The following is a 20,670-nucleotide window of genomic DNA, read 5'->3' on the forward strand; positions in this document are numbered from 1 at the left end:
AATAAAATAATAATAATAATAATAATAATAATAATAATAATAATAATAATAATAATAATAATAATAATAATAATAATAATAATAATAATAGCAAAAGGATGTATCTCTCTCTCTCTCTCAAATATATAGCCACATTGCTACTACTTTAGAACAGGATGTAAAATTTATTCCTTGTTTTTAGATAGTTTTATGCTTGTGATTCTGAATAGGATTGCTTTTACATCCTATAACCATGACAGTTTTTTGGAGGGGGGCGGAGGGCTGGGATCAACTTAAGGAAGTTCCTTCTTTCCAGTATCCCTTTCAGTTTTCATCTCCCCTTTCTCCTCTAACTGCCCTGCCCTGCTGCGTCCCCACCCTACAAAACTAAGTAATAGTATTGATCAGCTGACAGTTAGCAGGCAGAGCTGGAGGAAAAGGTTATCCAAATGGATCAGAGGCTGAGACCTTGGAGGACTGGCATGGAGACGTAAGCAACTGTTCTGTTTAATAACTGACCAAGATATTTCCCTGTTGTTTTTTTTCCCCTTTACACAGGAAATAAGCCTCTCCTAACTCCGTAACTGGGTCACGTGCTGAGTTTGTTTAAATTAATGTTAAAATGAAATACTGATCCGTCCTGTCCCATCATCACCCCCACCGTTTTGAAATAGCCTCCAGCAACTGAAAGCTCACAAGATAAGGTGGGAGGAGTCCACTAGAGGCAGGCCTTACCTGCAGTGGCACCTTGCTTTTGGAATACTTTCTTGCCCGGCCTTTACCAGACTGTCTTTCCCATGCTGGGGTCAAAACACTTTTTGAACCCAGGTCTTTTAATAAAAGGTTCGTATCTTTTTAGCTGTTTTATGTTCTTTTTCTGGACTGAAGTCAGTTTTGTGGGGGGGGGGGAGGTTAGGATGCACTGTGCAGGGTTGCCAATTCTGGTTTGGGAAATTTCCAGATTTTGGGATGGGGTCTGGGGAGGACAAGGACCATCAAGCTGTAGATTCCACCTAGGGCTGCCTGTCTCCAGGAGGCACCTGGAGATCTCCCACTATTTGATCTCCAGCCAACCAAGATCGGTTCCCCTGGAGAAAACAGATGCTTTGGAGCACAGGTGTCAAACTCGTGGCCCTCCAGATGTTATGGACTACATTTCCCATCATTCCCTGCCAGCATCATGCTGGCAGAAAATGATGGGAACTGTAGTCCATAGCATTTGGAGGGCCACGATTTTGACACCTATGCTTTGGAGGGTAAACTCTATAGCACTAAACATGCTGAGGTCAGTGACGAAGGGAGGGGGAACTGCGCCCGGGGCATGAGAAGAAGAGAAGAAGAGTTTGGATTTATATCCCCCCTTTCTCTCCTGCAGGAGACTCAAAGGGGCTTACAATCTCCTTGCCCTTCCCCCCTCACAACAAACACCCTGTGAGGTAGGTGGGGCTGAGAGAGCTCCGAGAAGCTGTGACTAGCCCAAGGTCACCCAGCTGGCGTGTGTGGGAGTGCACAGGCTAATCTGAATTCCCCCGATAAGCCTCCACAGCTCAGGCGGCAGAGCGGGGAATCAAACCCGGTTCCTCCAGATTAGATACACGAGCTCTTAACCTCCTACTCCATGAGCTGCCCACACATCCCCTCCCCGCCGCTCCGCCCCACCCGACACACCTCTGACACAGGACGGCAATGGCAGCGCCCGGGACAAGCCGCCCCAGATGTCCCTTTTGCTGCTATGCGTCTGGCCGAGGTCTCTCCCCTCCCCAAACTCCACCCTCCCTGGGCTCCACCCTCAAAATCTCCAGATATTTCCTAACCTATTTCCACCCTCCAAAAAAAGCATCCGTTTTCTCCAGAAGAACTTGTCTCTGTAGTCTGGAGATCAGTTGCATTCTGGGAGATCTCTAGGTCCATCAAGAGGCCCATCTAGGCCCATCAAAAGGTCGTCCCAGTGGTTGCTTGATGTTGCTTTTATGCTTTTTTGGGGGGTGGGGGGAGGTTGGTGTCTTGTTTTGTTTTTATATTGATAGTTCATGATCAGTGGTGGGATCCAAAAATTTTAGTAACAGATTCCCATGGTGGTGGGATTCAAACTGTGGCGTAGCGTCAATGGGGCTGGGCGGGGCACGACGGGGGCGTGGCCGGGCATTCCGGGGGCGGGGCGTTCCTGGGCGGGGCTGTGGCAAGGACGCAGCCGCTGCACCGGTCCTTGGGCGGGAAACGAATGCACGCAGGCGCAGGCTGCCACGCATGCCGGTGCACCTCCTGCTAGACTGCTTCAAGTTCTGCGCGCTACTGCTGAGAGGAGGGGCGTAACTAAGGCAAAAATCCCGTGGTAAAATCACCCATTAGTAACCCCCTCTCGGCACACACAAATAATTAGTGGCCTACTCTCAGGAACCTGTGAAAACCTGCTGGATCCCACCATGATTATTTTTTGTTACTGTTTTGGTCTGTCAGCCGCCTCACACAGGACTCCAGAGAAGTGGTATACACATTTGCTAAACAGATGAAAACATGAGCGCGAGTCAAGCACGTGTGCCATAAAAAGGCATGAGGCGGGTGGCACCCCAAGGGAAAAAGACAGCTGGGGTGTGTGTGTGTTTGGGGAACAGAAGGGTGAGGAATGATTTCACAGCAAATGTTTCCATTACACAAAGTTTGACCTCTGGGAAAATCTGTGGCAAGCTGTGCATGAGGAAAAAAGCCTACTTTAGCTAATTTGGCTTGGGGGTGGGGATAGGGGGGTCCATTCTTAGCTCCAAATAAAGCCGTCAGCTAAATCCAAAGCAGAAGCAAGAGCCAGAGGAAAAGAAAATTAATCCATTTGTGCGGAGCGCCTTTCGTCAACTGTTTGCATTATCTACGATCCTTGAGTTTATTCACCCCTTCAAAGGAAAGGTGTTTTCCCCAGCTCTATTTTATCATCTCAGCAACCCTGTGAGGTAAGCCAGTGTACGACTGAGCCAAAGTTACTCAGGCTCATTCCGCACATGCAGAATAATGCACTTTCAAACTGCTTTCAGTGCTCTTTGAAGCTGTGCAATGAATGGCAAAATCCACTTGCAAACAGTTGTGAAAGTGGTTTGAAAACACGTTATTTTGCGTGTGCGGAAGGGGCCTCCGAGAGCTTCATGGCAGATACAGGGTTTGAACCCAGAGACTTCTTAATCCTAATCCCATTCTCTGACAGTTATATCACACTGGCTGTCATGCCAGCCTTGAGGAAATCTGGGGATCCCCTATCATCTCCAGATGACGAAAACCAGTTTATGGACAGTTTGGAGGATGGCCTCTGAGGCACTTTACTCCGCTGAGGTGCCGGGCCTCCTCAGGCTTCATCCCCAAATTTCCAGGAATTTTCCACCCTGGATCTGGCAACGTTACTCCCAACCCATCCCCACTGGTTGTGGAGGGAGAGCAGAGATCCTATGCCAGGGATGGCGAACCTTTTCGAGACCGAGTGCCCAAACTGCAACCCAAAACCCACTTATTTATTGCAAAGTGCCAACATGGCAATTTAACCTGAATATGGAGGTTTTAGCTTAGAACAAACGGTTGGCTCCGAGGCGTGCGTTACTCGGGAGTAAGCTTGGTGGTAGTCGGTGGCTTTACTTTGAAGCAACTATGCAATGCTTCAAACGGGTTAATCACGACCCTAGGAGGGTTTACTCAGAAGCAAACCCCATTGACAGCAACTGAGCTTACACCCAGGTAAAGGATCATGCTTTCGTTCTTCCCTTGAAAATCAGTAGGGTTTAACAGTGCTTAACAGGGTTTCCTACACTTCTTCCCCAAAACTAGGTCTTAGGTTTAATGCTAATAATCTCCCTGAAATAATTACACTATTATCACATGACAAACTCTGTGCACACGTGCCCACAGAGAGGGCTCTGAGTGCCACCTCTGGCACCCGTGCCACAGGTTCGCCACCACTGTCCTATGCTGACAGCCCAGCTGGATGTGATTAATTTCTGTCACAAAACCACGTGCTGAATTGGAAACAGAAATTCAAAGATGCGTAAAAGGACCCGAGTCTCTCTATACACTCAGAGGGGAATTGGAAAGCAGTTAGGTTTCTTTACCAGCAACACCCTCTCTGCACACACACAACTGCACACCCCTTATTCATCCCTACAGATTGGAAAACTCGCTCTTTCCGTGCTCTTGAACCTCGTCAAACCAGCCGAGCGGCTCTCGATGAGCTGTTGGGAAACAATGGGGCTGACAGAAAATGAGTCATCTCTAGGGGGTGTGAGGTTTCATTTTAAAAAATTCCGGGGGAGAAGGCCTTACTGTCAGTGGTTCTTTGTGGGAACCAGTGATGTAAACTGAAGAGCAATTTATGTGTGCCAGAGTTACACAACAGGGTTTAGCCCTGACTAGTGTGAAGTACGGGCGCTTCCACACAGTAAGGATTCCCTACTGTGGCAAAAATGCGGCTGAGAACCCAGAGGGATTCATAGGGGCAATAGAGTGCTCACGTGGGGGGATATTGTCCATGTCTTCTGCAGTATCTTCTTTGCCCACCGCCCCCACAGCTTTTCACCATTAAAAAAAACAGTACTGGTTATATCATATAGACCAGTGGTGGCGAACCTATGGCACGGGTGCCAGAGGTGGCACTTGGAGCCCTCTCTGTGGGCACACACAAACAGAGTGGCCCCACACACACACACATGGCCTGGGCCGCAGGGCTTGATATTTAGCATTAAACCTAAGACCTAGTTTTGGGGAAGCAGTGTAGGTAACCCTGTTAAGCGCTGTTAAACCCCACTGATTTTCATGCGAAGAACTAAAGCATGATCTTTACCTGGGAGTTAGCTCAGTTGCTGGCAATGGGGCTTGTTTCTGAGCAAACCCTCCTATGGTCGTGATTCACCCGTTGGAAGAGTTGCACGGTTGCTTCAAAGCAAAGCCACCGACTACCACCAAGCTTACTCCTGAGTAATGCATGCCTCGGAGCCAACCATTTTTTCTAAACTAAAACCTCAGTATTCTGGTTAAATTGCTATGTTGGCACTTTGCGATAAATACGTGGGTTTTGGGTTGCAATTTGGGCACTCGGTCTCAAAAAGGTTCGCCATCACTGATATAGACTTATAGAAATGTAATAATTGCCACTTGTAAAAAGCCTGCCAGTGGCGGTAGTGGTGCGGAGAATGGTGGGCGGGTGAAAAAAAATTACACCCATTGGGGTAGGGAGATACATCTGCAGCGCCCTGTCTGCAAAGTGGGCCAGCTGGTTTGGACGCTAATTGTTCCAGCAAGAGCAGCTCTAAGCAAGTTTCGGAACCATCCGGGGAGAAACCAGAGAAGGAGGTGGAAGGAGAACGGTTTTGTGTGCATGCTTAGAAGAGATCCTTGACAGTTTGACAGCCGGGGCAGAGCAAATCACCCACATGAAGCAGCGCTTAACAGTAAATAAGGAAAACAATGTGCTACCAGTGACTGGATCCTGTGATCTATGAGGACAAGGACCATGAATTTTTTTTATGTTCTCGTTCCTCCAGCAATCCTGGCTGATCCCCAGGAAAGTCTATTCCTGCATGTAGGACCTATGTGGACTCGCAGGTGTGCACGTAAGGAGGTTGCAGAGGGAAAGGGGGTGAAATCACTTCCTTCTTCCTGTTCCGTCAGCATACCTGAAGAAGAAGGAAGGGCAATTTTGTCCTTTCCCTCTGCAGCTTCCCAACTTACGTGATTATTTGCCTGAGTGGCACACCTAAATGTTCCTGTGGCATGATTCGACCTCACATCTTCCGAATTCATGCCCAAACTTCCAAGCATTCATTCCAAGCCCCCACCCCCTTTTTGGCTCTTTACATCTGGGCCTTTTTCCACCTAATGGGACTCGCTGTCCCTCCCTCTTGGGGAGGATTTAAAAATGGGGTTTTGTTGGACGCCTCTTATTATTCGTACTGCTGTTTTTAAAGATTTTAGTAATTATATTAATGCTATATGAGATTTTATGCAGTACAGGGTGGGTGGCCATGTCCAGAAAGAGGTCATGGTGAGAAACAAATATTGGGTCCTTCTGATCTTTCCAATTACTGCCCAGTTTCAAATCTTTTGTTTCTAGGCAAGGTAATTGTTTCTAGGCAAGGTAACTCTGGGATCAAATGATTGTGCGGTGTGTTTGGAATGAGAGGCCGTGATAACTGTTGCCTAATTTGACAGTGAGGACAGGGAAAGTGAATCTGTCAAGACAAATAGAGAAGTACTTCTGCATGCTGAAGCACCACCTCGCCAAGGACTGTGTGGCGTCCATCACCCCTTTTCGTGTCACAGGCATGGATGGAACATCGCTTGTGGCTGCTTCCCCTTCCTGCTCTCCCCTTACAGGCAAGGTTTGCCACAACACGTGCATGTAACCATTGAAATGTGTGTGCAATATTTGTTCTTGTCTTGTGGCTCTCAAACATTTAAAGTTTGTGCTATGTGCAGTGGTGGGATCCAAAAATTTTAGTAACAGGTTCCCATGGTGGTGGGATTCAAACTGTGGCATAGCGCCAATGGGGCGGGGTGGGGCACGACAGGGGCAGGGCCAGGCATTCCAGGGGTGGGGCATTCCTGGGCGGGGCTGTGGCAAGGACGCAGCCGCTGCGCCGGTCCTTGGGCGGGAAACGAATGCACGCAGGCGCAGGCTGCCACGCATGCCGGTGAACCTCCTGCTAGACTGCTTCAAGTTCTGCGTGCTACTGCTGAGAGGAGGGGCGTAACTAAGGCAAAAATCACCAATTAGTAACCCACTCTCGGCACATACAAATAATTAGTAACCTACTCTCGGGAACCTGTGAGAACCTGCTGGATCCCATCTCTGGCTATGTGGCTCTTAGGTTAAGCAAGTTTGGCTACTCCTGTGCTAGTTTATCCAGTGACAAACCTGGTCCCACTTAGGATAACCTCAGGTTGAGAATCACTCCTGGTGGAATCCAAGTGTTCCTCCTCCTCCTCCTCCAGCTCTTCATCTACTGTCCCCCTCCTGGTCACACCCTCCTGGTTCTCTGTCACCTTTCCATCTTGCTGTAATGTGGTTGCCGCTCTCCACAGGGTTGCTGTGGGAATGCAGCATGAGGGAAATAAATTATATCCATGTGTTTCCCATTTGGTTTAGCTCTTTCAATGAGCGAGGCTTCAAACATATACAGGATCACTCCCTGGCCGGGCTCCCAACACACACACCCACCCCCCCTTCCCACACTTACCTTAGTTCCTTTTCTTTTTCAAGTACTTTTTTCAGGCTGAAAAAAGTGGCCTCTTCATAGTTCAGGCTAAAAACTGTCTGAGGAACTATACGTCCCAGGAGACCTTTTAAGTCCCAAGGTCTCCTGAGAACTGTAGTTCCTCAGGCCGTTTTGGAGCCTGAACTGTAAATAGCCACCCTCCCAGGCGTGCACCCGGTGCACAACGCACCACCTGTCCCCTTGCCGCTTCGCCACTGGTCGATAGACTTTTGTTGCATTAAACTGGAAAGCAAGGTGCAGAGTGTGCTTGTTCAGGAAACCCAGGGAAGCCAACCCCACACCCCATGTTCAGCGAGTCATGTGGGCTTGCATGAACTTCTCTAACAGCCTTTCCCTTGCTTAAATGGCACCTGTTGTTGGGGTTGTACTGCACTGGACAGTAGATACGAAGAACTTAGTGTAGGTTCTGGCTCAGAGAGATGTTCAAGGGTTGGTTCATGCTGGGAGTGGGGGGGGGGTTGTGGTGTCATCTTTTGAGAAGAAAATGACAACTACACATCAGGCTCTTCCAAAAGGGTATGATCCTTTTCCTCACATATGTTGTGGAGAACACAGGCAGCAATCAGGGATGCCACATTCTCCTCAAACACTGTGGGTTACACACTAAGGCACTGCTTTCTAGCCTTGAGCTGCCCAAAGGCGCACTCCACAACATTCCGTGTGTGGCTCAAGGCATCGCTAAAATTCTTTTCATACCTGTCCCTGCAAGGTGCGTAGGGCTCTAGGAGCCAGCACCTCGTTGGAAATGCCCCATCCACAACTGTTACTTGATGCCAGAGACAGCTTCTCTGAATAGTAGTGGCTCTGACATTTGGGGTAGGACATCAAAACAAGAGAAGGAGAATGACATGACTCCCTAATAATCAATGGCAACGGCATATCTAAGGGTATGGCAGGTATGGCATGTGCTTTGGGCACCACTTGAAGGTGGGCACTGTCCTGCCCCCCAAGTGAATCTATTTTTGGTGCCCTGTACTTGGCTAGGACAAAGTGGGAGAGACACAAGCCAGGTTCAACAGTTCAACAATAGGTTTATTACTGGAGAGAATCAAGATCATAACTCCGTGGTGGCGAACCTTTGGCACTCCAGCTGTTATGGACTACAATTCCCATCAGCCCCTGCTTGGCCATGCTGGCAGGGGCTGATGGGAATTGTAGCCCATAACATCTGGAGTGTCAAAGGTTCACCACCACTGCCCTAACTCCTCCCTTGGGTCTATCTAAATCAGCGTACTTGCTTGTCTTGAGCAGGTTTGAAGCTGTAGACTGTGTCTTCTCTTGGCTGCTTTCAAGAAAGTCCACTGTGTCTTACTTCCTTTCAGTTCTCTCAGTCTTTGTCATGTTCTAACTGCTGTTAAACCTAACTTGTGCTCTCTGGACCACCATATACTGATATGTACATCACGAATATTCCAGTCTCCAACTACCCTTGGCACCTCACTCTGACTGACTGGCTAGAACTAAAACAGGGGATTGCTGGGTAAAGAAAGGAAACTGCCAATTGGGAAATGTCTTAATGGGACAAGGGCTAGCTAAAATACCCTCCCTTAGAAGACTTAACAATGAACTAAAACCATGCTAACTATGGGGAAACTGAATCTTAATGGGGAAATTACAAAAGCCTCTTGGGGGGCATGACAGGCACCATCCCTGCCCACCACAGCCATACTATTTGTGTGCCTTGCTCTGCTCTGCCTGCTATTTGGCTCAGCAGTGTCACTCAGCCACTGGCAGCACTGTTGCCAGATTGACCCATAGTGAGTGGGTGGGTGGATGGGTGGGGGCTCTGTTTTAAGACACAGTGTCTCTACCCATCCTGCCAGTCCTTGGGGTGCCTAGCAGTGCCTTACCCATCCTCTGCACTGGCTAGTGTATCCACAAGGACAGCAAAATCTTGTCTGGACTTGCCCTCGCCCATTTCAACCTTGCAAAATACTTGCCTCACAACCTTCCTAAAGCGATTAAAGCTAACACAGTGGCCCTGAGGGTTCCCATCTCCAGCCCTGGCCTGGACTATCCTGTGAAGAGAAAGGACTTGGTAATATATTTGCCCCAAGTGTTTCTGCCAGTATTGTACTAACGCAAAAACTTCTTCCTCTGACTAATATCTCTTGAGCAACCACCTTATTTACATTGCCACTTTTAAAAATAGCTATGATTGACTCAGCTCTCTGCCCGCCTCCGGGCACTGTCAGTTTAGCCCATCCAGCTAAACACTCAAGCCATTAGATTCACAACTCAACACTTAAAAGTTGATGTCAGTTTCTTGTCTTTCTCCAGAAAGGCAAGACTCCCCTTTTGTCCTGGGAGATTAAGGACCACTTTTCTCCTGTAAGAATCCCCTCTCCCAATAGCCAAGGTTCAATATCTCTGGACACCTCTCTGTTGATATTGTCCTTCAACGCATTGTTATTTCTTCTGCCAGGGCTAGTGCTGGTCGCTCAGCTCTATTCATCAGACCTTTCTGCTCCAAGATCAGGTGACTATAACCCTTACTCCCCAATTCCCTTCATCCATCCCAAACTTATCCTCTCAACACTGATTATATCCCAGGACTGTGTATGCTGCTATTTTGATTTTCATATGTTTGTGCACCCCTATTATCCCTGAACATGCTTGTTAAACTTTATTTCCTCTCCTGTGGATTTCTTGCAAAAGCTGGCCTTAATAAACAAAGGCATCAACGATCTCTAGCTTGCCCAATCTTTTGTTAAGTCAAGAGTCTGGTCTTTCTAATTCCCGCACTCTAAAAGAGACAGATTCCCACCATTTCAGGTAACAGCACCGTGCCTGCCACATGCCGAGCTGAGCTTTCGGGAGAGGATCCCACCACCCTGAGCCAGCAACAAGGTGCATGGCTAGTCGGAAGGAGGACTGACCCTGGGTTGGGCAACCAAGGGTCAACACCATAAGTGCTATTTTCCGTAGATATGTTTCTAATCAACAAAAACATCTGTAACTCTTTTAACCATACAACGTTATATTTTAAATCTCCATGAATTGTTAGTGGCAGAAACACGTTCAATAAGAAAGACAGCCAGTATGGCATAGAGTGTTTATACCCTGTTTCCCCTAATATAAGACATCCCCGAAAAATAAGACGTAGTAGAGGTTTTGCTGAAGTGCGGAATATAAGGCATCCCCCGAAAGTAAGACATAGCAAAGTTTTTGTTTGGAAGCATGCCCGACAAACAGAACACAGGAAAAATAAGACATCCCCTGAAAATAAGACATAGCACATCTTTGGGAGCAAAAATTAATATAAGACACTGTCTTATATTCGGGGAAACACGGTAGTTTCAGACTAAGATCTAGGAAACTCTGTTTCAAATCCCCTGCCTGCCATGGAAGTGAGCCAGTCACTCTCAGACTAGTTTTAGATGGTAGCCATGCTGGTCTGCAGTAGAAGAGCTAGATTTGAGTCCAATAGCACCTTGAATACAAACAAGATTTTCAGGGTATGAGCTTTCGAGAATCACTCTCTTCATCAGATACCAGATCTCTGATGAAGAGAGCTTTGAGTCTTGCTGGTCTCTAAGGTGCTATTGGATTCAACTATAGCACTCTCAGCCTAATCTACATCATATGGGAACTGGAGAGGAGAACAGTGTTGTAAGTTGGTTTGGCTCCCCATGTTGCAGTAAGAGCAACTCAGCATGCCTAGACATTGGGGAGTGCTCAATCTCAGTGTATAAGTGTTATTTCTTGGTGGGATGTTCCTCTCTTTGTTTGTACCTGGGAGTTGCCATCTGACCCCTCCTCCTTCTCTCTCAGTAGCTATTGTTTTTTGTTTCTCTTTCCACATGAATCTACAGGGAGTCAGATGCTTCTACAGGTCTCTCCTGTCGAAGAAAATATTCCATACTTGCACTCATATGACACCGGATTAGCTGGCCACTTGTATAGGGAAATGTCTTCTGTAGATTAGGCTTTTCTATCTTTCTTTCAACTGCAACAAGCATGTGGACAGAGTTTACGTGAATAAATATACATTTTCAATGTATTGTTGAAGGCTTTCACGGCCGGAATCACTGGGGTGCTGTGTGGTTTCCGGGCTGTATGGCCGTGTTCTAGCAGCATTCTCTCCTGACGTTTCACCTGCATCTGTGGCTGGCATCTTCAGAGGATCTGATAGTAGGAAAGCAAGTGGAGTATATATACCTGTGAGTAACAATGAAGATCCTCTGAAGATGCCAGCCACATATGCAGGCGAAACGTCAGGAGAGAATGCTGCTAGAACACGGCCATACAGCCCGGAAACCACACAGCACCCCAATATAAATTTTACCTTTTCGCATTTTAGTTCCCCAGAGGACTGATTTTATTGTCATCAGTATCACGTTTCCATGACTGTGCAAATTCTGGTATATTAACCCTTCGTTGGATAAAGGGAGTTTTGAGTCTCAAAAGCTTGTCCCACATTTTGTTGGTTTCCAAGGTGTTACTGGACTCAACCATAGCCCTCTCAGCCTAACCCACCTCATACGGTAACGGGAGAGGAGAATAATGTTATAAGTTGCTTTGGGTCCCCACGGGAGGAAAGGACATGGTATAAATACAGAATATCATTCATAAACAACATTGCTTTTAATGTATATACTTTTGAGGTGTTCTTTGTATGTATTCATTCATTCATTAACAAATCATTTCCTTACCCTGTTTAAATGATCTTGCAATACTCATCGTTTAGGTCATTACAAAGGGATTTTTTCAGGAACACTGAAGCGTAAAGATGATCATGCTTATGCAAAAATCTACTCTAAATTGGAGACTAATAGTCTTGAGAGGGTCATGATGGGAAATGTTGCTGCAAGGATTGAAATCAGAATACTTCCACTCTGAGTGGGGAGGATACTTGCTGACACTGAGTTTTCCCCACAAAACCAGAAAGTGTCCTGTTTTAAAAACAAACTCTTTTATTTAAACGGCAGTGCATAAAATGGATTCTCAAGCCCCAGAAATACATACACAGTGGAATGACAGAACTGTCGAATTTGAATTTTGAATTTCAGAGCCCCTGTTCACATTTTTGTTCACCTCTCTGTTTACATTTTTTCTTTTATTCTGCTGTGTGTTTATGTCCGCTAATTGAGAATCCATCATGTGCTCCAGACCAATGGGTTACAGTCCATGAAAGCTTATGCTTCAATAAATCTTTTTCTTAGGCACCTTTTCTTCTTTTTTTCTTTTTTTCTTTTTTTCTTTTTTTTTTTCTGTTGAATAAATTTTATTATTTTCATATAATACAAGAATAATAAGGAAAGTAATAACCATGACCGGTTTTAGTCTTCCATAATAAACAATTTGTCGGTAAAAAAATTCACAAGGAAAAAAAAGGAAGAAAGAAAAGAAAAGAAATTACAATATTGTCCACCTATTTCTATCTTATATAAAATTATGCACGGGGTAGAAAATGTTGACAGAGAGAATTTTTTCTCTCTTTCTCACAATACTAGAACCAGGGGGCATCCATTGAAAATGCTGGGGGGAAGAATTAGGACTAATAAAAGGAAACACTTCTTCACGCAACGTGTGATTGGTGTTTGGAATATGCTGCCACAGGAGGTGGTGATGGCCACTAACCTGGATAGCTTTAAAAAGGGCTTGGACAGATTTATGGAGGAGAAGTCGATTTATGGCTACCAATCTTGATCCTCTTTGATCTGAGATTGCAAATGCCTTAACAGACCAGGTGCTCGGGAGCAGTAGCAGCAGAAGGCCATTGCTTTCACATCCTGCATGTGAGCTCCCAAAGGCACCTGGTGGGCCACTGCGAGTAGCAGAGAGCTGGACTAGATGGACTCTGGTCTGATCCAGCTGGCTTGTTCTTATGTTCTTATGTTCTTATGTTCTTATGTTCGAATGAATGAATGAATGAATGAATGAATGAATGAATGAATGAATGAATGAATGAATGAATGTGTTAAGCAAGGCCTGTCCCCAGATTGCTTTTTTTTCTGTCTTTCAACCTGTCATTCTTACTGTCAGGTGATGCTGCAGTGGGGGAATTTTAGCTCCGCAGTAGAGAGATTTCCCCCTTGTGCTGGACTTAATGTACAGTGTCCTTGGTGCCCGTCAGCCTGGTGTTGGGGCTGGCCAACATGGAATTTTACTTAATCATCGTCATCAGCTCCACAGCACTGGCTTCAGAACATTAAGATCCTGCCCGTAAAAGGCAAGTGGGGGATATTACAGTCTTTCACTTCCCCATTGCCTGAGAACTCTGGGCTTTTGTTGGTCAACAATGCAGAAAAAAAACACACACACACAGTCGGCACTTCCTCCTTTTCAGAGGATCTTCCACACCACAACCCAAAGCTTGTCAAGGACAGGCTGCATTTAAGTAACGCGCTGCCCGATCTTATGCGTGCATACCAGGAAGAAAACTCGGCGGGACTTTCTCTGAGGTCAGTGTGCACAAATTTGTGCCCCTGAGGAATCCCAGCTGGCCTCCCCTGCATCTTGACTCAAATAGGAGTGAGCAGCTGCAGTACCTAAAAGGGTTTTGCCAAAGCCTCTGATGTTCTCATGCTGAGGAAGGATTAAAGAGCCCTTTGCCCATGCACCTGCTCAATGTGCAATGTGAGCCTCAAACCTAAGGTGACCAGACGTCCTGCTTTTGGCGGGACAGTCCCGCCTTACACCAATCTGTCCCGCATCCCGCGGGGTTTTGTACCTGTCCCGATTTTGCCATCTGGGGCGCTCCCGGTTCAGGGTAGCACCCCAGAAGGCAATGCAGCAGCCTCCCACATTGCCGTGCACGCGGCCGCAGGAGCGCACTGCCTTTTGGGGTGCTCCCCGGTTTCCCGCCCTTTCACAGGGCGGGAAACAGGGTAGCGCCCCAGAAGGCAGTGCGGCAGCCTCCCGTGCTGCACTGCCTTCTGGGGCGCTCCCATTTCCCCCATCCCGGTTTTAAAAGGTGACAATCTGGTCACCTTACTCAAACCATGTGATAAGGGGGGGAAATGCCCCCTTCCCCTAATAGAGGATGTTTCTTAACAGGTTACCAGGTGATTTTATTTAACTCTGTGCCATGGAAAGTCTCAGCTGTCTATTTCCATCAAACCCCCATTAATGAAGCAGGACATTTTTCTTCAGGCTTCTTGGCAATCCTAATAATGACCTTTGAATCTTTGATGATGACCTTTGAACCAAGGTCTGCTCTAGTCATGTTGAAGGGGAGCATAATAAGTAGTCAGCCAGAGCCTCCAGTGCTGCCTGTGTGTCAGGGTGGGTTGTATCTAGGTGATTGAGATGCATTCCTAATTCAATGTAATCGCTACAAGATATATATAATCAGCCTGCTATATGTTACCACTGCCATTCTGGGGCATTCTTTCCTTGATCTTTACTTTATGGCTTCACATACTGAGTAGATAACTAGGCTTTCCCCTGACACTTTCGTCTCATGAGAATCTCTATCTGTCGCTGATCTTGGGGCGCCTCAACTTCAAAACTAACATTTTCTCACATTTCATGAGGAGAAGAAGAGAAGAGGAGTTTGGATTTATACCCCACCTTTCTCTCCATAAGGAGACTCAAGTGGCTTACAAGCTCCTTTCCCAGTGGTGTAGAGGTTAAGAGCAGGTGCACTCTAATCTGGAGATCCGGGTTTGATTCCCCGCTTTGCCACTTGAGCTGTGGAAGCTTATTTGGGGAATTAGATGAGCCTGTGTACTCCAATAAATGCCAGCTGGGTGACCTTGGGTTACTCATAGCTCTTTGGAGCACTCTCAGCCCCACTCACCTCATGGGGTGCTTGTTGTGGGGGGGGGAAGGGAAATGAGATTGTAAGCCCCTTTGAGTCTCCTTACAGGAGAGAAAAGGGGGTATAAATCCAAACTCCTCCTCCTCCTCTTCTTCTTCCCCCCACAACACATACCTTGTGAGGTGGGTGGGGCTGAGAAAGTTCCGAAGAACTGTGACTAGCCCAAGGTTACCCAGCAGGTATGTAGGAATGTGGAAATGTAACCTCTATCTGTGGGTTCTGTGGGGCAGAACTTGGAATGAGTTTGCAACAACAATTTTTAAAAACAAAATGGTTTACTTTCTTAACATATAACATCAACATTTAACATCACACTTCAAGGTCCTGTTCAGGTTGCATTTTCAAGTCCTTATATTTACAGTCTACTGATACTGCCAAGTCCAATTCTTGTTTGCGAGTGGGTTGGCTCCTGAAGACTCCAAGGGCTTGATGAACAGGATTCAACATGATGAAGGTTTCCAGGAGAACTCTCACCCATTACAACCACAAAAAAACCTGAAACAATAAACTCCAACATTTACAACATAGCAAAAAATAAACAACTCCCTTCCCACTAGTTCCCAACAACATTGCAGTTACCTTAAGAAGAAGAAGAGTTTGGATTTATATCCCCCCTTTCTCTTCTTTAGGAAACTCAAAGGGGCTTACAATCTCCTTGCCCTTCCCCACTCACAACAAACACCCTGTGAAGTGGATGGGGCTGAGAGAGCTCCAAGAAGCTGTGACTAGACCAAGGTCACCCAGCTGGCATGTGTGGGAGTGTACAGGCTAATCTGTAATCCCCAGATAAGCCTCCACAACTCAAGCGGCAGAGCTGGGAATCAAACCCGGTTCCTCCAGATCAGAGTGCACCTGCTCTTAGCCACTGCTCTTAGCCACTACGCCACTGCTGCTTGCCTTAACAAGGTGTTAAGGACTTGTAAAAATAAAGGTCCGAGTCTGGTAGCCTTGTCTCCTCCAAACTACATGAGCTCTGCAGCCTTCTGCTGCTTTGGGTCTCCACCCCTTTCTGGGTCAACCCATTCTGAGCATGGGGGTTACAGAAACACATCTAGTTCACCAGATAAGCCTCTGCCACTCAGGTAGAGTAGTGGGGAATCAAACCCGGTTCTCCAGATTAGAATCCACCCGCTCTTAACTAGGGAAAATGGGAGTGGGGACTAACAACGGAATAAAGGGGATAGCAAAAGCCAGGTTTGCCAGAACTGGCTCTGTCAAGCTGGGTGCTTCGATGCCTATGAATAAACACTACTGAACAACAACACAGAGTCCGTTTATTGCTTCAAGATGTAACACTGCGCTGAGGAGGCATAAAGAGTCCTTTGCCCATTTGCCTGCTCAGTGGGCAATGTCAGTAAGCCTCAAACCATGTGTGGCAACAAATAGCCCTTTTGGGGTGCTGTGTGGTTTCCGGGCTGTATGGCCGTGTTCTAGCAGCATTCTAGAGCCCAGAAACCACACAGCACCCCAGTGATTCCAGCCGTGAAAGCCTTCGACAATACAATAGCCCTTTTGTTTAAGCCAAGGTCTGTTCCAGTCGTGTAGAATGGGACACATCGGGAGAACACCGCCAAAGCCTCTCTTGCTGCTCACGGAAATAAGGATTAAAGAGTCCTTTGCTCACCTTTCGGCTCATTGTGGCAGCACGAATGAGGCTCAGATTATGTATGTTGCGCTGAGAGAAACAAAACACTAAGGAAAATATTCACATGGAGCTATCTTATATTCAGAGATGGGATCCAGCAGGTTCTCACAGGTTCCCGAGAGTAGGTTACTCATTATTTGTGTGTGCCAAGAGGGGGTTACTAATTGGTGATTTTGCCACGTGATTTTTGCCTTAGTTACGCCCCTCCTCTCAGCAGTAGTGCGCAGAACTTGAAGCAGTCTAGCAGGAAGTGCACCGGCGTGCGTGGCAGCCTGCACCTGCGTGCATTCATTTCTGGCCCAAGGACCGGCGCAGCGGCTGCGTCCTTGGCACAGCCCCGCCCAGGAATGCCCCGCCCCCGGAATGCCCGGCCACGCCCCCGTTGTGCCCCGCCCAGCCCATTGGCGCTAGCCACAGTTTAAATCCCACCACCATGGGAACCTGTTACTAAAATTTTTGGACCCCACCACTGCTTATATTGAATGAGGCAAATAATCCATCAAGGTAAGACCAGTAGCCGGTCTCAAGGGTTCTCAGGCTGAGCTGAAATCTTTCATATCCCCTTTACTGCTGGTGATTAAACCTGGGACATTTTGCACACAAAGTAAATACTCTGCTACTGAACTGTGGCCCTTCCCCATGGTAGTGACATCAGCTCTTACTTGTTGTAAAGCTTTCAAACTCCACATCAGGTTTTTGTGTGTGGAGGGTGGGGTTCAGCACAAACACCAGAGGTGGGGTGGGAAAACCCTTGTCTGAAGGCACCAGATCTGCACTTTGTTGAAGCCACGAAAGTGAAGGATGCGCTATGTGCAGCCGAAAGGGAAAGGGGGAGAGATGCCCCTGCATTTCTTTCACAAAGCTCTGATCTACCTGCAGTGCTCTTTAAAAAAGGCCCGTGAGCGCAGCCAGAGGCAAAGCAGAGGTTATACGCAGGGCAAAGCAGAGGTTATACGCAGGTGTATTCTGCAACGTCACCATCACATTGCAGAAATCAGCCCCAGCAAAGCAGCCTGAGAATATTTGTTCCAGCGTTCGTGTTTGAGGAAGGAAGGTCCATCAATAGCCTTTAGCCATGAAGACTAAATGGAGCCTCCATGCAGTGGTGAGATCCAAAAATTTTAGTAACAGGTTCCCATGGTGGTGGGATTCAAACAGTGGCGTAGCGCCAGTGGGGCTGGGTGGGGCACGAAGGGGGCGTGGCCGGGCATTCCGGGGGCGGGGCATTAATAATTTCTCTGTTACTGTAAAAAACTCTTACTGTAAAAAAAAGTTCCTCATTTCCAGCTGGTATCTTTCTGTCCATAATTTAAACTAATTGCAGCAAGTCCTATCGTCTACTGCCTACAGAAACAACTACCTCTCCTCTAATTGACTGCCTGTCAAATACTTCATACTTTCAAATACTTAATTTTGTTTCTAGAAATCAAAAGAAGGATACTTTCCTTAAACAAGGAACTTTACCATATTTCTAAAACATGTTTTTAAAACAGCCCAACAGGGAGAATTGTCCCGTTTTCTACCTTCGCTAACCAGCCACATAGAAAACAACTGGACTTTATGATTTTTGGACCTAATGGAATTTCTAACGCAAAAGCAGACCCAATTAGTAACCCCCTCTCGGCACACACAAATCATTAGTAACCCACTCTCGGGAACTGGTGAGAACCGGCTGGACCCCACCTCTGAGAGACAGTAACTCTATGAAAATGGCCAAATTCTCACTGAAAATTTAATCTAGCTACAACTAAGTTTCAAAAGAATCGGCACCTTTTCATCCAGGTTCCAACATCCTCACTGCGGCATGTTTCTAGTCTAGGCCTACCCCTTGGGGGGTTGCTTGCTGTCAGGGGTGCAATTGTTAAGCTAGCAGCACCAAAATCTCAGAGTATCTTTAGAAGACCCTCCTGATGATACCACCCAGGTTTGGTGAAGTTTGGTTCATGGGGGCCAAAGGTATGGACCCTCAAATGTGTAGCCCCCATCTCCATTGGAGTGTTTTTTCAAAAAGGTGCATATACAAGCAAGTCCAGGAAAATCCCGTGATAAGGGGGGAGGAGGAGGGCCAAAAGCAGGACTGATCTGTGTTCCACGGCTCGGCTGTGAAGAGATCTTGGAACCTGGATATTTCGGGTGACTATCCCAGGATTAATTGCCAGTGAGGAAATCACTGAAGAGTGTTAACAACAGGGGGAGGCCTTGGCCTCCAGAAAGGCACCTGGGTGGCTGTGGAGAAAAAAAACCCGGACTTGATAGGCCGCTGGTTCAATCCAAGAAAGTAATGCTTTTGCAGACCCAATTAGTAAGGCTCACAAGGTCTCCTGGAAAGTATAGTTCGTCAGGCAGTTTTTCCCCTGTACTGTGAAGAGGCCGCTTTTTTCAGCCTCAAAAAGTACTAAAAAAAGAAAAGGAACATAGGTAAATGTGAGAAGGGGAGGGGGAAGGGGAAGGGGGCGGGGTGTGTGTGCCATGGGGGGGTGCCACGGGGGGGGGGGGGGGGGAAAAAACACACTGTGCACCAGACGCAGTTTGGCCCAGCTACGCCTCTGATACCTCGCCTTTCTCTCCTGTAAAGGGACTCAAGGCAGCTTACCAACTCCTTTCCTTTCCTGTCCCCACAACAGTCACCTTTTGAGGTAGGTGGGGCTGAGAGAGTTCAGAGAGAACTGTGACTGGCCCAAGGTCACCCAGCAGGAATGTAGGAGAGTGGAAGCAAATCTGGTTCACCGGATAAGACTCTGCCGCTCATATGGAGGAGTGGAGAATCAGACCTGGTTCTCCAGATTAGAATCCACCTGCTCTTAACCACTACACTATGCTGAGGGACCATAAGCAAAATCATGTTGTTATCGGCTGACTAAGGGTGGTTGATTTACCCTGGCATCTTCAAGTTAAGTATCTCCCTGGTATCAGGTGCTGGGGAAAACCCTTTCTCTGCCCAACCTGAGCTGCTTCCAACCTGAGCTGGCAGGACTGAGCTAGATTGATGAAGGCTGTGACTCAGTAGTACAAAGGCAACTTCATCTGACTCAAATTTAGTAGGAAGCTGTTTTAGGTCAAAGCAATCCCTCCTTTTTCATGATGGAGAAAGTAGGGGTGGGGTTAAAAGGGCACTGAACTGAGATTTCCTAGGGAACCGAGGTTGTGTTTGCCAACAAAACCGCACAGGCATGCAACTGTATTAGTGGCACGACAGCAGCGTCATGACCTCAAGTGCAGACTGGTACGGATGCCAACGTTGCATCAGGAGTCAGAGTTCAGGCTTGCCTATAAAGATTTTTTTTTTAAATCAAAACACGCAATAAAAATTGTAGGCAGCCATACTGGTTCCTTTGGCAATCTGAAGACATTGGCGCGTCATGTAACTTATGAGAAGACGTCTGTTTGCACTTAGCCCGGTTGTTGGGAATTTTTCTACAAGCTGCATTTGATAGCTTAAGGCTTGACATGTTGAGTCCTTTCTAAGCAAGTCCATAAAATCTATGTCTTGCTGAAGAAACTGCCCGCTGCAAAACAGGGGCCATCCAGAAAATCCCGTCCACATTGTGACCACACGTTGATCATTGTGATTGTTCTTCTTACTTGGCACTTACCTGGAATGCATTCATCCGGGTCTTCATCCTGTGTATGCTTTGGTAATTTTTGCTAATTTTTGCATTCTGATTTTTTTCCCCTAAGAGGACATTTATATTTCTTGTTGGCTGCTTTTTAAAGTACTTTTTGAGGCTGAAAAAAGCGGCCTCTTCACAGTTCAAGCTAAAAACTGCCTGAGGAACTACAGGAGATATATGCCTGAGGAACAAAGGAGATATATGTGCATGTACGTACAATTGTCTGTCTTCTTGTTTGTTTTTTGATACATGATTGTTACACCTTTATTTATTAAATTGAGCACTTTGCATCTCATTATGGTTGCCAGTAGCTCGGGTGTCGTTGGTGTTATTTGGTTCAATTAACTGGCTCCGCTACACACACACACCCCTTTTTCTGTTTGGTGTTTTGCTTAACAACCAATCTGACAAAGAATTCTAAGG

The 20,670-nt window shown here is 46.8% G+C and overlaps 1 protein-coding gene across 1 annotated transcript in view; it reads right to left on the reverse strand.

The window, feature by feature from the left end:
* LOC125427740 (TNF receptor-associated factor 1-like) overlaps positions 1–20,256 on the reverse strand; it is a 26,812-nt gene extending 6,556 nt beyond the window's left edge. Inside the window, exons 1-4 of the mRNA XM_048487295.1 lie at positions 20,230–20,256; positions 16,616–16,666; positions 7,920–8,027; positions 6,863–7,002 (exon numbers count right to left, since the gene is read on the reverse strand). Coding sequence (XP_048343252.1) covers positions 6,863–7,002; positions 7,920–8,027; positions 16,616–16,666; positions 20,230–20,256 — 326 coding nt within the window. The remainder of the gene's footprint in view (positions 1–6,862; positions 7,003–7,919; positions 8,028–16,615; positions 16,667–20,229) is intronic.
* Positions 20,257–20,670: the final 414 nt, after the last annotated feature.

Source organism: Sphaerodactylus townsendi, linkage group LG03, assembly GCF_021028975.2.
Source record: "Sphaerodactylus townsendi isolate TG3544 linkage group LG03, MPM_Stown_v2.3, whole genome shotgun sequence".
Classification (NCBI taxonomy): domain Eukaryota; kingdom Metazoa; phylum Chordata; class Lepidosauria; order Squamata; family Sphaerodactylidae; genus Sphaerodactylus; species Sphaerodactylus townsendi.